Source organism: Tachyglossus aculeatus, chromosome 7 (assembly GCF_015852505.1).
Source record: "Tachyglossus aculeatus isolate mTacAcu1 chromosome 7, mTacAcu1.pri, whole genome shotgun sequence".
NCBI classification, from domain to species: Eukaryota; Metazoa; Chordata; class Mammalia; order Monotremata; family Tachyglossidae; genus Tachyglossus; species Tachyglossus aculeatus.
The window spans coordinates 678683-697085 of record NC_052072.1 but is presented as its reverse complement, the minus strand read 5'-3'; the positions used below and the strand labels follow the sequence as shown (position 1 = coordinate 697085).

General features: G+C 48.9%; 1 protein-coding gene across 1 annotated transcript in view; it reads right to left on the bottom strand.

The window, feature by feature from the left end:
- The window catches only part of MYO1B (myosin IB), a 133100-nt gene that overhangs the window by 95428 nt on the left and 19269 nt on the right, over positions 1-18403 (bottom strand). Inside the window, exon 2 of the mRNA XM_038749280.1 lies at positions 3637-3799. Coding sequence (XP_038605208.1) covers positions 3637-3771 — 135 coding nt within the window. The 5' untranslated portion in view covers positions 3772-3799. The remainder of the gene's footprint in view (positions 1-3636; positions 3800-18403) is intronic.

The window sequence follows — 18403 nt, the reverse complement described above, 5'->3', positions numbered from 1 at the left end:
TAATAGTAAGCATAACAGTAAGTGCTTAATAAATGCCATCATCATCATCATCATCATATTACAGATGAGGGAACTGAGGCCCAGAGAAGTGAAGTGACTTGCCCCAGGCTACACAGTAGACAAGTGTCAGAGCCGGGATTAGAACCCACGATCTTTTGACTCCCATTTCCGGGCTCTATCCAGTATGCTGGGTTCTAATCCTGGTTCCACCACTTTGCTGTGTGAGCTGGGGCAAGTCACTTCACGTCTCTGTGCCTCGGTTACCTCATCCGTAAAATGGGGATAAGATTTTGAGCCCCAAATGGGACAGGGACCGTGTCCAACCCAATTAGCTAGTATACCCACCCCAGCGCATAGTATAGCACCTGGCACATAGTAGGGGCTTAAGAGACACAAGAAATAAATATTTTCTACATCGTATCCAAATATTCAGAATTTTTTAGAATTATTCATTACTGGCATAGACTCAAAACCTACTGAGTGCCAGGCCATGCCCTAAGTACTGGGGTGAATCCAACAATCAATCAATCGAAGGGATTTATTAAGTGTGTGAGCCCATTGTCGGGTAGGGACCGTCTCTGTATGCTGCCGATTTGTACTTCCCAAGCGCTTAGTACAGTGCTCTGCACACAGGAAGTGCTCAGTAAATATGACTGAATGAATGAATGCAGAGGACCTTACTAGGAGTTTGGAATACAAAGAATTAGCAAACACATACCCTGCCCTTAATGAGCTTACAGACTGGAAGGTGGGGGGCTCATTCCCTGCCCTCAGGGAACTTCCAGCCTAATGGGTTTATAATGAATAACAGGACGGCAGTGTACCAGACTCTGGAACTATGGACACCCAGCTCGGAACTCAGTATTGACTGTCAGCTCCTAGAAGGCAGGGACAGCGAAGCAGCTGAAAGAGCATGGGCTTGGGAGCCAGAGGTCATGGGTTCGTATCCTGGCTCTGCCACTTGTCAGCTCTGGGACTTTAAGGAAGTCACTTCACTTCTCTGGGCCTCTGTTACCTCATCTGTAAAATGGGGATTAAGACTGCGAGCCCCCCCGGTGGGCCAAACTGATCACCTTGTATCACCTCCAGTGCTTAGAACAGTGCTTTGCACATAGTAAGCACTTAAAAAATGCCATCATTATTATTATTATTATTATTATTACTACTGACTCCACAGTGCTCTCCCAAGTGCTTAGTACAGTGCTCTGCACCCAGGAAACTGTCAACTCCCTGAGGGCAGGGACTGTGTCTAACAACATTACTGTCCTCTCCTGAGCACTTAATACAGTGCTTTCCAGCCTGCCCCTGGGCGGTCCAGACGCGTCAATCGTATTTATTGAGCACTTACTGTGTGCAGAGCACTGTACTAAGCACTTGGGAAGTACAAGTTGGCAACATATAGAGACAGTCCCTACCCAACAGTGGGCTCACAGTCTAAAAGGGGGAGACAGAGAACAAAACCAAACATACTAACTAAATAAATAGAATAGATATGTACAAGTAAAATAAATAAATAGATTAATAAATATGCACAAACATATATACATATATACAGGTGCTGTGGGGAAGGGAAGGAGGTAAGATGGGGGATGGAGAGGGGGACGAGGGGGAGAGGAAGGAAGGGGCTCAGTCTGGGAAGGCCTCCTGGAGGTCAATCATCAATCAATCGTATTTATTGAGCGCTTACTGTGTGCAGAGCACTGTACTAAGTGCTTGGGAAGTACAAGTTGGCAACATATAGAGACAGTCCCTACCCAACAGTGGGCTCACAGTCTTACCTCCTTCCCTTCCCCACAGCACCTGTATATATGTATATGTTTGTACATATTTATTACTCTATTTCTTTATTTTACTTGTACATATCTATTCTATTTATTTTATTTTGTTAGTATGTTTGGTTTTGTTCTCTGTCTCCCCATTTTAGACTGTGAGCCCAATGTTGGGTAGGGACTGTCTCTATATGTTGTCAATTTGTACCTCCCAAGTGCTTAGTACAGTGCTCTGCACATATTAAGCACTCAATAAATATGATTGATTGATTGATTGATAGAAGCCCTCTCCCGCCTTCTGACACCCTCTCGGGTCTGTCCCTGGGGCTGGTCTGTGGGGTCCACGCCCCAGATTTTGGGGCCGGTCTGCAGGGTCCATGCCCTGGATTTTGGGGACGGCCTGCGGGGTCCACTCCCCGAACTTTGGGGTCGGGGAAAGGGCCGTGGCCATTGGTCCTCGCTCTCCAGGCCACGTGTCATGTCAGCGACACGGCAACAGACACGCGTCTCAGGGAGAAGCGGGGAGAGAGGGAGGTCCACGGAGGCAGTTTTTGGGGGTGGGGGGTGGGAAGGGATTGGAGACGGGGAACATATTCCCAGCTGTCTGAGCGCTTCCCACCAGTGGATGCAAATGCTGACTCCCTCCTCCCCAAGGGAAAGGGACAGGGACAGGGATCAGGCCCACTCTGCCCCTTGTCTGCTATGTGACCCTGGGCAAGTTACTTCACTTCTCTGGGTCTCAGTTCCCTCACCTGTAAAACGGGGATGGAGACTGTGAGCCCCACGTGGGACAGGGGCTGTGTCCAACCCGATTTGCTTCGACCCACCCCAGCGCTTAGTACAGTGCCTGGCATGGCAGCACAGCAAGGCGGGTAGAGCCTGGGCCTGGGAGTTAGAAAGTCATGGGTTCTAAATCTGGCTCCGCCACTTGTCTCCTGTATGACCTTAAGCAAGTCATTTCACCTCTCTGGGCCTCATCTGTAAAATGGGGATGGAGACAGGGAGCCCCACATGGGCCCCATTTGCTCGTATCCACCCCAGCGCTTAGTACAGTGCCTGGCATCATCATCATCATCATCAATCGTATTTATTGAGCGCTTACTGTATGCAGAGCACTGTACTAAGCGCTTGGGAAGTACAAATTGGCAACATATAGAGACAGTCCCTACCCAACAGTGGGCTCACAGTCAAAAAGGGGGAGACAAAACCAAACATACTGACAAAATAAAATAGACTAGATATGTACAAGTAAAATAGAGTAATAAATATGTACAAACATATATACATATATACAGGTGCTGTGGGGAAGGGAAGGAGGTAAGATGGGGGGATGGAGAGGGGGACAAGGGGGAGAGGAAGGAAGGGGCTCAGTCTGGGAAGGCCTCCTGGAGGAGGCGAGCTCTCAGTAGGGCCTTGAAGGGAGGAAGAGTCTCTGGGCCTCATCTGTAAAATGGGGATGGAGACAGGGAGCCCCACATGGGCTCCATTCGCTTGTATCCACCCCGGCGCTTAGTACAGTGCATGGTACACAGTAAGCGCTTAACAAATCCCATCACGATTATTATTAGAGAGCAGGAAGCGGGCTGGGATGAGGAGGTGAGCTCTCAGTAGGGCCTTGAAGGGAGGAAGAGTCTCTGGGCCTCATCTGTAAAATGGGGATGGAGACAGGGAGCCCCACATGGGCTCCATTCGCTCGTATCCACCCCAGCGCTTAGTACAGTGCCTGGCACACAATAAGCACTTAACAAATCCCATCACGATTATTATTAGAGAGCAGGAAGCGGGCTGGGATCAGGCTGAGGGGCAGGAACCCGTCGCGAACGGGAGGGAGGGGGGCAGACAGGGACCGGGCCGGGAGGACACTGACGTAGACTTCGCCGTGGTCAAAGCGTTGCCGGAGGTTGTCGATGAAAGTGTCCTCGTTGAGCGGCTCCAGGAGGACCATGTCCCCGACGCCGATCATGTTGTCCAGGAGCGACGACTTCACCTCCATCTTGGCCATGGCCGCCCTCCAACCCTGCCGGCGTCCCCTGCTAGAGAAAAAACCAGCATTTGGGGTCAGCCACCCCAAATGAGGGGTCACGGGCCAGGGCCCGGCTCCTCTAGACTCTGAGCTCGTTATGGGCAGGGAATGTCGCCGTTTATTGACGTACTGTACTTTCCCAAGTGCTCAGTACAGTGCTTTGCCCAAGCACGGGCTTGGGAGTCAGAAGTTGTGGGTTCTAATCCTGGCTCCGCCACTTGTCTGCTGTGTGACCGGGGGCAAGTCACTTCACTTCTCTGGGCCCCCAGTTACTTCATCTGTAAAATGGGGATTAAGACTGTGAGCCCCACGTGGGACAACATGATTACCTTGTATCTACCTCAGCGCTTAGAACAGTGCTTGTTACATAGTAAGTGCTTAACAAATACCATCATTATTATTAATATATAAAATTGAATGAATGAATGAGGGGCAGGGCGGCCTAACAGCTAGAGCCCAGGCCTGCCAGTCACGGGATAATAATAATAATAATAATGCTGGCATTTGTTAAGCGCTTACTGTGTGCAAAGCACTGTTCTAAGCGCTTGGGGGGATACAAAGTGATCAGGTTGTCCCACGTGGGGCTCACAGTCTTAATCCCCATTTTACAGATGAGGTAACTGAGGCTCAGAGAAGTTAAGTGACTTGCCCAAGGTCACACAGCGGACATGTGGCAGAGCCGGGATTCGAACCCATGATCTCTGACTCCAAAGCCCGTGCTTTTTCCACTGAGCCATGCTGCTTCTCCAGGGATCTGCCCTGGGTTCTCATCCCTGCTCCTCTGGGGTGGTCTTAGGCAAGTCACTTCCCCTTCTCGGTGCCTCAGTTCCCTCATCTGTAAAATAGGGGTTCAATACCAGTTCTCCTTCCCTCTTAGATGGTGCAAGCCCTGTATGGGACAGGGGCTTTGTCCAACCTGATTTTCATGTATAATAATAATAATAATAATGGTATTTGTTAAGTGCTTACAATGTGCCAAGCACTGTTCTAAGTGCTGGGGGAGATACAGGGTAATCAGGTTATCATCAATCATATTTATCATCAATACTCCAATTGTCAGCTGTGTGACTTTGGGCAAGTCACTTAGCTTCTCTGGGCCTCTGTCACCTCATCTGCAAAATGGGGATTAAAAACTGTGAGCCCCCCGTGGGACAACCCGATCACCCTGTAACCTCCCCAGCGCTTAGAACAGTGATTCGCACATAGTAAGCGCTTAACAAATACCATCATTATTATTATTATTATTATTAAGTGGAGCAAACAGGATTAGAACCCATGACCTTCTGGCTCCCAAGTCAGTGCTCTATCAACTACGCGATGCTACTTCTCAGCACCCTTAGCACAGTAGGCACCCAGTAATGATAATGATGGTATTTATTAAGCGTTTACTATGTGCCAAGCACTGTTCTAAGCGCTGGACAGCATTCTGAAAACAGAAAGTGCTCAGCAAGCATTCTGAAAAAAGAAGATGTCCGGCCTAGGGCTATATATACACCATATGCAGTTAAGGATAAGCAGTCAGCGCTTAGAACAGTGCTTGGCACATAGTAAGCGCTTAACAAAAACCATCAAAAAAACAAAGGGTGCTTGGCTTATGCTACCTTTCTGACTCCATCCCAGCTAGCCAGAAAGACCAGAACTAAGCAGCATGACATAGACGGTAGCGCACAGTCCTGGGAGTCAGAAGGTCACGGGTTCTAATCTCAGCACAGCCACAAGTCTGCCGTGGAACCTTGGGCAAGTCACTTCGCTTCTCTGGGCCTCAGTTCCCCCATCTGTAAAATGGGGATTGAGACTGTGAGCCCCTATGTAGGGTAGGGACTGTGAGCCCCTATGTAGGATAGGGATTGTGTCCAACCCGATTGGCTTGTAGCCACCCCAGCGCTTAGTACAGTACCTGGCACATAGTAAGTGCTAAACAAATGCCAATGTTATTATTATTACTACAGCACACATTTTTAAGTCATTCATTCATCTGAATTTACTAGAATGGGAACTGACTCGAGTTGAACTCCAAGTGTGTAAGCTTTTCTTTCTCTCTTTTTCTCCTTTTCTTTCCCCCTGCCTCCCTCCCTTTCTTCTAGATACAAATATTTCCTTTCGGCTGTGTTAGGGGCCGGCTAGACTCTACCCGCTTGCCCTCCTCCACCAGACCTTTGCAGATAAAAATCTGAAATTTTCATGCATCAGCCACAGCAGAGAAAGCTGGGTGAAGAAGAAGCCGGAGGGCGATAGGACTCAGGCTGGCATCAGCAGACGCAGGCTATGGCAGACGACTCACTCGATCTCTTTAAAAATGAAAACTTCCTTTCGCCCGTGAACCTAAATGTAATCCCTTCACATTTTCTCTTCGGGGAATCAATGTGTGCAGTGCAAGGATAGATGGGAATTTAGCCAGAACTCTGTTCTATAATATGTAGTAAAATACTGTATTATAATATTGTGGTGTAATATTGTACTATATTTATATTAACGTCCATCTCCCCCTCTAGACCGTAAGCTCATTGTGGGCAGGGAATAATAATAATAATAACGATGGCACTTATTAAGTGCTTACTATGTGCAAAGCACTGTTCTAAGCGCTGGGAATGTGACTGTTGTATTGTACTCTCTCAAGTGCTCCATAAAGTGCTTTGCACACAGTAAGCATTCAAGAAACATCATCATCATCATCATCAATCGTATTTATTGAGCACTTACTATGTGCAGAGCACTGTACTAAGCGCTTGGGAAGTACAAATTGGCAACATACAGAGACAGTCCCTACCCAACAGTGGGCTCACAGTCTAAAAGGGGGAGACAGAGAACAAAACCAAACATACTAACAAAATAAAATAAATATGATTGAATGAACTTGGATTTGCACTCTTTATTCACCCCTCCCTCAGCCCCATAGCACTTATGTCTATAATTGTAATTTATTTATTCATACTAATGTCTGTCTGTCTCCTTGTGGGCAGGGAACATGTCCACCAACTCTTGATAGATTGTGCTCTCCTAAGCACTTAGTACAGTGCTCCCCTATAGCATGTATGTAAGCTCATTGTGGGCAGCGAATGTGTCTGTTTATTGTTGTAATGTCCTCTCCCAAGCCACCTCTCAGGGTCACACCTGGAGAGTTTCCAGTCTTCCACCAGTCTCAATTACGGGAGGGAGAGTCAAGCAGAGGCCTATCCACGCCATTCTTAGCTCGGGCAGTGGCTAGCGAATCATCATCATCAATCGTATTTATTGAGCGCTTACTATGTGCAGAGCACTGTACTAAGCGCTTGGGAAGTACAAATTGGCAACATATAGAGACAGTCCCTACCCAACAGTGGGCTCACAGTCTAAAAATGGCAGGCTATGTGCTACAAGTCAAAACTCCCCCGTGCTGGGCAGCAGCAGCACGGGAGAGAATCGAGGGTGGAGACACGAGTTGAGGCCATGGTAAACTGCTTCCAGATCTTTCCCAAGAAAACCCCGCGGATCCACGACCAGAACGATTGCAGATGGAGGCAGGGCGTTCTGGGAAAGACGTGTCCATGACGTCGCTATGGGTCGGACACGACTCGACAGCACAACAACAACTCTCTCAAGCCCTTAGTGCAGTGCTCCGCACACAGTCAGTGCTCCATAAATACAACTGAATGAAAAGGAAGCGCTCAATAAATTCCACTAAAGGGTTGACTGGGTGCACAAAAAGGTTTCCCCTTGTGTTTGTGGTGCTGTTTACTATTTTGCCTCCTTTGTCTCTGGTTCCTTTTGGAAGGTTTTGTTGAGTGGGAGCCACTCCCTCCTTGCCGGCTGGGTGTCCTGCCGACTCTCCTAAGCCGGTGGCTCTATCTCAGCTTTCAGCTAAGACGTAGCGCTGTCTGTTTTCCGTGTCCTTAGAACGCTCTCTCTGCCCTCCCTCGGGTATTGGTTTCCCAATTTTCGGCTCTCCACAACACAGCTGTTTGGGTCTCCTGCTGCGCTCACTCTTCTCTCAGATCCCAGAGTACATGAAATAATAATAATGCATTTATTAAGCACTTTCTATGTGCCACGCACTGTTCTAAGTGCTGGGGTAGATGCAAGGTCATCACGTTGCCCCATGTGGGGCTCACAGTCTCAATCCCCATTTTACAGATGAGGTGACTGAAGCCCAGAGAAGTTAAGTGACTTGCCCAAAGTCACACAGCTGACAACTGGCGGAGCCAGGATTTGAACGCATGACCTCTGACTCCAAAGCCCGGGCTCTTTCCACTGAGCCATGCTGCTTCTCTGTAAAATGGGGGGGGTTCAATACCTGCTCTCCCTCCCCCTTAAACTGTGAGTCCCAGGTGGAACAGGGATTATTTCTGACTGTCCTCTAGACTGTGAGCTTGTTGTGGGCAGGGAATGTTTCTACCAACTCTGTTGGATTAGGTTTTCCCAAATTCATTCAATCGTATTTATTGAGCGCTTACTGTGTGCAGAGCACTGTACTAAGTGCTTGGGAAGTACAAGTTGGCAACATATAGAGACGGTCCCCACCCAACAGTGGGCTCACAGTCTAGAAGGTTTGGAAGGTTAATGCTTAGTACAAATACTTAGTACAGTGTTCTGCACACAGACAAGTGGGGGAGCTGTGATTAGAACCCACATCCTCTGACTCTCAAACCCGTGCTCTTTCCACTTAGCCACGCTGCTTCTCAAATGTAAAATCATTTACGTATCATTGGCCATATTCCCCTTCAAACAAAAAAGCTCCCCAAAGTGAATAAAATCCAAATCAGCAATTGTATTAGTTTGGCTCAGGATGGACTTATATGGTAAAAGGTCAAAAGTTTGGAAAGAACAACATCTCCTAACTCTACTGTCCTCTCTAAAACGCTCAATCAATCAATCGTATTTATTGAGCACTTACTGTGTGCAAAGCACTGTACTAAGCTCAGCACAGTGCTCCGCCCACAGTAAACCGTAAGCTTCTTGAGGGGACGGCTCACGTCCACAACTCTATTGTCCTCTCCCAAGCGCTCAGTACAGTGTGCTACACACAGTAGACTGGAAGCTTCTTGAGGACAGGGATCACATCTGCTAACGCTACGGAACTCTACCAGGCGCTCAGTACAGTGGTCTGCATACAGTAAACTGTAAGCTTCTTGAAGGTAGTAATCGTATCCAAAGAGTCGCTTGCATTCTCCCAAGGGCTCAGTACAGCACTCTGTGCACAGAAGTTCAATAAAGGAAGTCAAGAAATATACCGAAGATTAATGTTAGGAAGACTTGGTATGAAGAGCCTGGGAAAAGTCATGAAATGTGCTCATATAATTGCCACAGAAATACAAACTGTCAATTCTATGATGCTTCCACTGATAATGTATGGATCCGAAAGCTGGACAGTGAAAAAACAGGAAAGAAAGATAGAAAGCATTCTTTCTAACAGGATAGAAAGGTTCTTTTGAAATGTGGTGTTGGAGAAGGCTTTTGAGAATACCATGGACTGCCCGAAAAACAAACAGATAGATTTTGGAGCAAATTAAGCCAAGGTGGTCTTTGGAAGGCCAAATGACTCCACTTAGATGAGCATATTTTGGACACATCATCAGGAGGACTGATTCTCTGGAGAAGACACTACTGCTAGGAAAAGTCCATGGAAAACATGGAAGAGGCAGCCTGGCAACTAGATGGATAGAGACCATAACAATCACTCATTCATTCATTCAATCGTATTTATTGAGCGCTTACTGTGTGCAGAGCACTGTACAATCATAACGGGAGAACCGTTAGAAAGGTTACGGATTATGGCAGAAGACAGGATGTTCTGGAGAAAGTCTATCTATAGAGTTGCTATGAATTGGAAAGGACTCAAAAGCACTTGATAATAATAATAATAATCAATGAGAAGCAGTATGGCTTAGTGGAAAAGGACAAAGAGGAAGAGGTCCTAGGTTCCAATCCCAACTCAGCCACTCACCTGCTGTGTGGCCTTGGTTTAGTCCCTTGCCTCAATTTCCTTAACTGTAATAATAATAATAATAATAATAATAATGGCATTTATTAAGCGCTTACTATGTGCAAAGCACTGTTCTAAGCGCTGGGGAGGTTATAAGGTGATCAGATTGTCCCACGGGGGGCTCACAGTCTTAATCCCCATTTTACAGATGAGGGAACTGAAGCCCAGAGAAGTTAAGTGACTTGCCCAAAGTCTCACAGCTGACAATTGGCGGAGCCGGGATTTGAACCCATGACCTCTGACTCCAAAGCCCGGGCTCCTTCCACTGAGCCATGCTGCTTCTCTGTAAAATGGGGGTTCAATACCTGCTCTCCCTCCCCCTTAAACTGTGAGTCCCACATGGAACAGGGACTATTTCTCACTGTCCTCTAGACTGTGAGCTTGTTGTGGACAGGGAATGTTTCTACCAACTCTGTTGGATTAGGCGCTCCCAAATGCTTAGTACAGTGCTCTGCACACAGAAAGCGCTCAGTAAATATGATTGATTGATTGACTAACTACCCTAGCGCTCAGCACAATTTTGGGCTCATAGGAAGCACTTAACAGATCCCACCATTACTATTATAATTGTACTCTCCCACGCCCTTAGTACAGCGCTCTGCACATAGTAACCACTCAACAAATACAATTGATTGATTATTATTAGTACACTTCGGTTCAAATCCCAGCTCTACTTTTGTGGTTTTGGGCAAGCCACCAACCCTCTCTGAGCCTCCCTCTCCCTAGCCATCATATAAGGGTACAATCTATCTTTTCTTTTATTTTGTTAGTATGTTTGGTTTTGTATTCTATTTATTTTATTTTGTTAGTATGTTTGGTTTTGTTCTCTGTCTCCCCCTTTTAGACTGTGAGCCCACTGCTGGGTAGGGACTGTCTCTATATGTTGCCAACTTGGACTTCCCAAGCGCTTAGTACAGTGCTCTGCACACAGTAAGCGCTCAATAAATACGATTGATGATGATGATGATTTTTTCTCCCTTTCATTCATTCATTCAATAGTATTTATTGAGCGCTTACTGTGTGCAGAGCACTGTACTAAGCGCTTGGGAAGTACAAGTCGGCAACATCTTTCGGGCAGAGGGCCTCACAAGAGACAATGTCTGTGTCTAATTCCCACCTGGGTACTCACTCCCAGCTTTTAGAACTGCGTTCTGCCCACAGTGAGCGTTTAATCGATACCAATTACTGCTGGAGGGCCACCAGTTGGACAGTAACAGTCGTGGCCGGCTCTAACTGGTGAAGACATCGTGCCCCCGCGGCCCAGGCCCCCACTCCAGCCCAGACAGCACCATCGACTCCCTCTCAGAAATGGGGGCCGGGGCAGAGTGGGCAAAACCCAGACCTAGGAGTCAGAAGGTCACGGGTTCTAATTCCGGTTCTGCCACTTGTCTTCCATGTGAACTTGGGCAAATCACTTCACTTCTCTGGGCCTCAGTGACCTCATCTGTGAAATGGGGTTTGAGACTGTGAGCCCCACATGGGACAGAGTCTGGGTCCAGCCCGATTCGCTTGAATTCGTTCATTCATTCAATCATATTTATTGAGCGCTTACTGTGTGCAGAGCACTGTATTAAGCGCTTGGGAAGTACAAGTTGGCAACATATAGAGACGGTCCCTACCCAACAGTGGGCTCACAGTCTAGAAGGGGGACACAGAGAACAAAACAAAACATATTAACAAAATAAAATAAGTAGAATAAAAATGTATAAGTAAAATAAATAGAGTAATAAATATGTACAAACATATATACATATATACAGGTGCTGTGGGGAAGGGAAGGAGGGAAGGAGGAGGGGATGGAGAGGAGGAGGAGGGGGAGAGGAAGGAAGGGGCTCAGTCTGGAAAGGCCTCCTGGAGGAGGTGAGCTCTCAGTAGGGCCTTGAAGGGAGGAAGAGAGCGAGCTGGGCAGATGTGCGGAGGGAGGGCATTTCAGGCCCGGGGGATGACGTGGGCCGGGGGTCGATGGTGGGACAGGCGAGAACGAGGTACAGTGAGGAGATTAGCGGTGGAGGAGCGGAGGTTGCGGGCTGGGCAGTAGAAGGAGAGAAGGGAGGTGAGGTAGGAGGGGGCGAGGTGATGGACAGCCTTGAAGCCCAGGGTGAGGAGTTTCTGCCTGATGCGCAGATTGATTGGTAGCCACCGGAGATTTTTGAGAAGGGGAGTAACATGCCCAGAGCGTTTCTGGACAAAGACAATCCGGGCAGCAGCATGAAGTATGGATTGAAGTGGGGAGAGACACGAGGATGGGAGATCAGAGAGAAGGCTGATGCAGTAAAGCCAACTTGTACTTCCCAAGTGCTTAGTACGGTGCTCTGCACACAGTAAGCGCTCAATAAATACGATTTAATGAATGAATGAATGAAGAGCCCGGGCTTGGGATTCAGAGGAGGTGGGTTCTAATCCTTTGAGCAAGTCACTTCACCTCTCTGGGCCTCAGTTACCTCATATGCAAAATGGGGATTAAGACTGTGAGCCCCCCGTGGGACAACCTGATCACCTTGTAACCCCTCCAGCGCTTAGAACAGTGCTTCTTTGCACATAGTAAGCGCTTAATAATTTTACTTTATTTTACTGCCCAAAATGAGCTTACAGTATAGAGGGGGAGACAGACATTAATAGAAGTAAATAAATAAATGACAGGTGTGGGCACAAGTGCTGGGGGGCTGGGAGGGGGGTTGAAGAACGGGAGCAAGTCAGAGTGACGCAGAAGGGAGTGGGAGAAGAGGAAAGGAGGGCTTAATCAGGGAAGGCCTCTTGGAGGAGATGGGCCGTCCAGGATCTGACTGCCTGAATGCCCAGTGACTGCCCGCCAATGACCGGCCAGGCAGCGCCTCAAAATAGCCTTTCCTCACACGTCCCCGCTGTCCGCCCCAAGCCAGACCTCAGGCAGGGAAGGGCAGGGAAAGGCCGGCCGGCTTTCGGGCCTGACAATTAAAGCCTAAATTTAGGGTTCCGTGGGCAGAGCAGGCCCAGGCGGTCCAGGCCAGTCCGGAAACGGTCCGGAGACAGACTTAGGGTGGGATCAGCGCGGGGCCGAGAGGGGTGACCACCCCCTCCCTCTGGCCCACAGACTCCAAGACTCTGCCATTCCCCTTCGGCCCGGTCCCTCCCGTGTGACGACCGGAGACCGCCTGAGCTGTGACACGCGTGTGCCCGTGGAGGCGGGCACGGACCCTTGGGGCCGAGCACGCGCCTAAGGGGCCCGGCGTGTGCCAGGAACCAGCTGCGAGCAATGCCTGGCCCGGGCACCCGGAGATAGGCAGAGGAATTTCGTCACGGTCCAGCTCTGTGCAAGCCGGCCTCCAAGTTGGCCTGTGTGTATCAATTTGGTACTCACTTTGTGCCACGCACTCGGGCCCACACGGGATAATCAGATCCGACCCAGCCTGTGCCCACCATGGGCACAGAGGCACAGTCTTAGTGAGAGGAAGAGATGGATTCATTCAATCGCATTTATTGAGCGCTTACTGTGCGTGGAGCACTGTACTAAGCGCTTGGAAGAGGACAATAAACAGACACATTCCCTGTCCACAACAAGCTTACAGTTTGGGGGGAGAAAAATCACTCATTCAATCGCATTTATTGAGCGCTTACTGTGTGCAAAGCACTGTACTAAGCGCTTGGGAGAGGACAATTTAACAATAAACAGACACATTCTCTGCCCCAACAAGCTGGTACTTGTTACGTGCTTATTATGTTCCAAGCACTGTTCTAAGCGCTGGGGTAGATATCAGTTAATCAGGTTGGACACAGTCCCTTGTCCCACATGGGGCTCACAGTCTTAATCCCCATTTTACAGATGAGGTCCAGAGAAGTGAAGTGACTTGCCTGAGGGCACACAGCAGAGAAGTGGTGGGAACCAGACTTAGAACCCAGGACTTTTTGTCTCTGCATTCTACAAAATTATATCCCACTCTACAAAGGAGAAAATGGGGCCCAGGGAGGGTAAGTGGCTTGGCCAAGGTCACCCAACAGGCCCGGGGTGGAGCTGGGATCCATTCAATCATATTTATTAAATGCTTACTATGTGCAGAGCACTGTACTAAGTGCTTGGGAAGTACAAGTCAGCAACATATAGAGACGGTCCCTACCCAACAACGGGCTCACAGTCTAGATGGGGGAGAATAGTAACAATAATAAGGGTATTTGTGAAGCACTTATAATGTGCCAAGCACTGTCCTAAGTGCTGGGGAAGATAAAAGTCTTTTAGACTGTGAGCTCACTGTTGGGTAGGGACTGTCTCTATATGTTGCCAATTTGTACTTCCCAAGCGCTTAGTACAGTGCTCTACACATAGTAAGCGCTCAATAAATATGATTGATGATGATGATGATGATGATAAAAGATGATCAGCCTCCACATGGGGCTCACATTGGAAGTAGGAGGGAGAACAGGCGTTGAATCCCCATTTTACAGATGAGGGAACTGAGGCCCAGAGAAGTGAAGTGACTTGGCCAAGGTCACAGAGCAGGTAACTGGAGGAGGGGGGATTAGAACTCAGGCCTCTGCTCTTCCTACTAGGCCATTCATTCATTCATTCATTCATATTTATTGAGCGCTTACTGTGTGCAGAGCACTGTACTAAGCGCTTGGGAAGTACAAGTTGGCAACATATAGAGACGGCCACTACCCAACAGCGGGCTCACAGTCTAGAAGGCCACTCCACTTCTCCTTCCCCCAGGTACCCTGGCCCACCTAATGGGCCACAGGCCTGACCCAGCATAGACAGAGGGGAATGCCCCACCCCACTATGTCTGGACATATCATCACTGGATGGGGGACCATAATAATAATAATAAGAAGAAGAATAATAATAAGAATAATAGTATTTGTTAAGTGCTTACTCTGTGCAAAGCACTGTTCTAAGCACTGGGGAGGATACAAGGTAATCAGGTTGTTCCACAGGGGGCTCACAATCTTAATCCCCACTTTACAGGTGAGGTAACTGAGGCGCAGAGAAGTGAAGTGACTTGCCCAAAGTCACACAGCTGACAAGTGGTGAAGCCGGGATTTGAACCCATGACCTCTGACTCCAAAGCCCGGGCTCTTTCCACAGAGCCACGCTGCTTCCCTAGAGCAGGGGGTCAGAAGGCCTCCCGGCACCCCGGGCCCTACAGCTGGTCCCCCGGCCTCTGCCCCCGGCTCCGCCCTCAGCTTCTCACTCCAGACTCACCCTCGCCCTCCGCCTGTCATTATCCCAGAAAAACTCCCCAAAAAACTCCTGAAAAACCACCGGCTATCCGCCCCGCCTGTCCTGAGAGCTGGAATTAGCAGCTGCTCCTTTAAATAGCGCCTCCCCCTCACCTCCTCACCAGCCCAGCCCTGGGGGAAGCGGAGGTTTGGTGGGGGAAAAGGGGGTTCAGCCATTGCGTTTGACCCCATAGTGACCCCACAAGGCCCTCATTTCCTCTTCTCCCACTCCCTTCTGCGTCCCCCTTGCATTTGGGCTTTCTTCACCCCTCCCTCAGCCTCACAGTCCTTATGTCCAGATGCCTAATTTCTTTATTTCTATTAACATCCGTCTCCCCTTCTAGACTGTACCTCCCTGTGGGCGAGGAATGTGTCTACCCACTCTGTTGTTCTGTCCTCTCCCAAGTGCTTGGTAACAATAATAACATTCATTCATCCATTCAATCGTATTTATTGAGCACTTACTGTGTGCAGAGCACTGAACTAAGCGCTTGGGAAGTACAAGTTGGCAACATAGAGAGATGGTCCCTACCCAACAACAGGCTCACAGTCTAGAAGGGAGAGACAGACAACAAAACAAAACATGTGGACTGGTGTCAAGTCGTCAGAACAAACAGAATTAAAGCTAAATGCACATCATTAACAAAATAAATAGAATAGTAGATATGTTCAAGTAAAATAGAGTAATAAATCTGCACAAGCATATATACAGGTGCTGTGGGGTGGGTAAGGAGGTAGGGCTGGGGGGAGGGGGAGAGGAAAAAGGGGGCTCAGTCTGGGAAGGCCTCTTGGAGGAGGTGAGTTCTCAGTAGGGTTTTGAAGGAAAGAAGAGAGCTAGCTTGGCGGATGTGTGGAGGGAGGACATTCCAAGCCGGGGGGAGGATGTGGGCTGGGGGTCGATGGTGGGATGGGCAAGAACGAGACCCAGTGAGGAGGTTAGCATCAGAGGAGCAGAGGGTGCGGGCTGGGCTGTAGAAGGAGAGAAGGGAGGTGATGTAGGAGTGGGTGAGGTGATGGAGAGCCTTGAAGCAGAGAGTGAGGAGTTTTTGCTTGATTCATAGGTTGATTGGGAGCCACTGGAGATTTTTGAGGAGGGGAGTAACATGCCCAGAGCATTTCTGCACAAAGATGATCCGGGCAGCAGCATGAAGCATAGACTTAAGTGGGGAGAGACAGGAGGATGGGAGATCAGAGAGGAGGCCGATGCAGTAATCCAGTTGGGATAGGATGAGAGATTGAACCAGCAAGGTAGAGGTTTGGATGGAGAGGGAAGGGTGGATCTTGGCGATGTTGTGGAGATGAGACCGGCAGGTTTTGGTGACGGAGAGCGTAGTCGAGGATGACACCGAGCTTGCGGGCTTGTGAGATGGGAAGGATGGTAGTGCCGTCAACAGTGATGGGAAAGTCAGGGAGAGGGCAGGGTTTGGGAGGGAAGATAAGGAGTTCAGTCATGGACATATTGAGTTTTAGATGGCGGGCAGACATCCAGATGGAGATGTCCTGGAGGCAGGAGGAGACACGAGCCTGAAGGGAGGGAGAGAGAGCAGGGGCAGAGATGGAGATTTTGGTGATATCAGCATAGAGGTGGTAGTTGAAGCCGTGGGAGCAAATGAGTTCACCAAGGGAGTGAGTGTAGATAGAGAACAGAAGGGGACCAAGAACTGACCCTTAAGGAACCCCTACAGTTAGGGGATGGGAGGGGGAGGAGGAGCCGGCAAAGGAGACTGAGAATGAACGGCTGGAGAGATAGGAGAACCAGGAGAGGACGGAGTCTGTGAAGCCAAGGTTGGACAGCGTGTTGAGGAGAAGTGGGTGGTCCACAGTGTCAAAGGCAGCTGAGAGGTCGAGGAGGATTAGAATAGACTAGGAACCATTGGATTTGGCAAGAAGGAGGTCATTGGTGACCTTTGAGAGGGCAGTTTCGGTGGACTGTAGGGGATTGAAGCCAGATTGGAGGGGGTCAAGGAGAAAGTTGACGTTGAGGAAATCGAGGCAGCGGGTGTAGATGACTCGTTCTAGGAGTTTGGAAAGGAATGGTAGGAAAGAGATGGGGTGATAACTAGAAGGTGAGGTGGGGTCAAGAGAGGGTTTTTTTAGGATGGGGGAGACATGGGCATGTTTGAAGGCAGAGGGGAAGGAACCAGTGGAGAGTGAGTGGTTGAAGATGGAAGTTAAGGAGGGTATAAGGGAAGGGGTGAGAGATTTGATAAGATGTCAGGGAATGGGGTCTGAAGTACAGGTGGATGGAGTAGCACTTGAGAGGAGAGAGGAGATTGTTGTTAACAATAACAACAATAGTAATGGTATTTGTTAAGCACTTATTCTGTGCCAAGCACTGTTCTAAGTACTGGGGTAGATACAAGATAATCAGGTTGGACACAGTCCGGGTTCCACATAGGGCTCACAGTCTTGATCCGCATTTTGCAGATGATGGAACTGAAGCCCAGAGAAGTGAAGTGACTTGCCCAAAGTCACAAAGCAGACAAGTAGCAGAGCCGGCATTAGAACCCAGGTCCTTCTGACTCCCAGCCCGGGCTCTAGCCATTAGGCCACGCTGCCGTGCATGCAGTAAGTGCTCAATAAACACCACTGATGGATGGATTGATTACTGCCAGCACCGGTCCACTGTTGGCTGTTGTGTTGGGACTGTCACGGGGCAGGGGTTGGGGGGCTCGGAGAGGCCCATGGGACAGATTAGGGGCCCTTGCTGGCTGCATAGAAGCCCACACCTCCAGGAGTCCTCCCACCCCTCACAGCACTCAGCCACTGACTGCTTCATCAGCTCTGCACAGGCCATTTTTCAATAATAATAATAATAATAATGGCATTTGTTAACCGCTTACTACATGCGAAGCACTGTTCTAAGCACTGGGGTGGATACAAGGTGATCAGGCTGTCCCATGTGGGGCTCACAGTCTTAATCCCCATTTTGCATATGAGGTAACTGAGGCACAGAGAAGTTAAGTGACTTGTCCAAAGTCACACAGCTGACAAGCGGCGGAGCCGGGATTAGAACCCATGTCCTCTGACGCCCAAGCCCGGGCTCTTTCCACTGAGCCACGGTGCTTCTATTAAACGTTCTATAAAACGTTCATTCGGCATCTCCCCACTCAAGACCCTTCAGGGGTTACCCATCCACCTCCGTATCAATCAGAAACTCCTCACCATACGCTTTCAAGCCCTCAATCCCTTCGCCCCCTCCTACCTCACTTCACTAATCTCCCACTCCAGCCCAGCCCGCACACTTTGCTCCTCTAACACATCTGGCAGATTGCCACTCTCCCCGTCCTCAAAGCCCTACTAAAATCACATCTCCAGAAAGCCTTCCCTAATCAGTTTCTCATGTTTCAGCGCTTAGAACAGTGCTCTGCACATAGTAAGCGCTTAACAAATGCCATTATTATTATTATTATTATTATTATTATGTAAACTCATTGTGGGCAGGGAATGCGTCTCTCATAA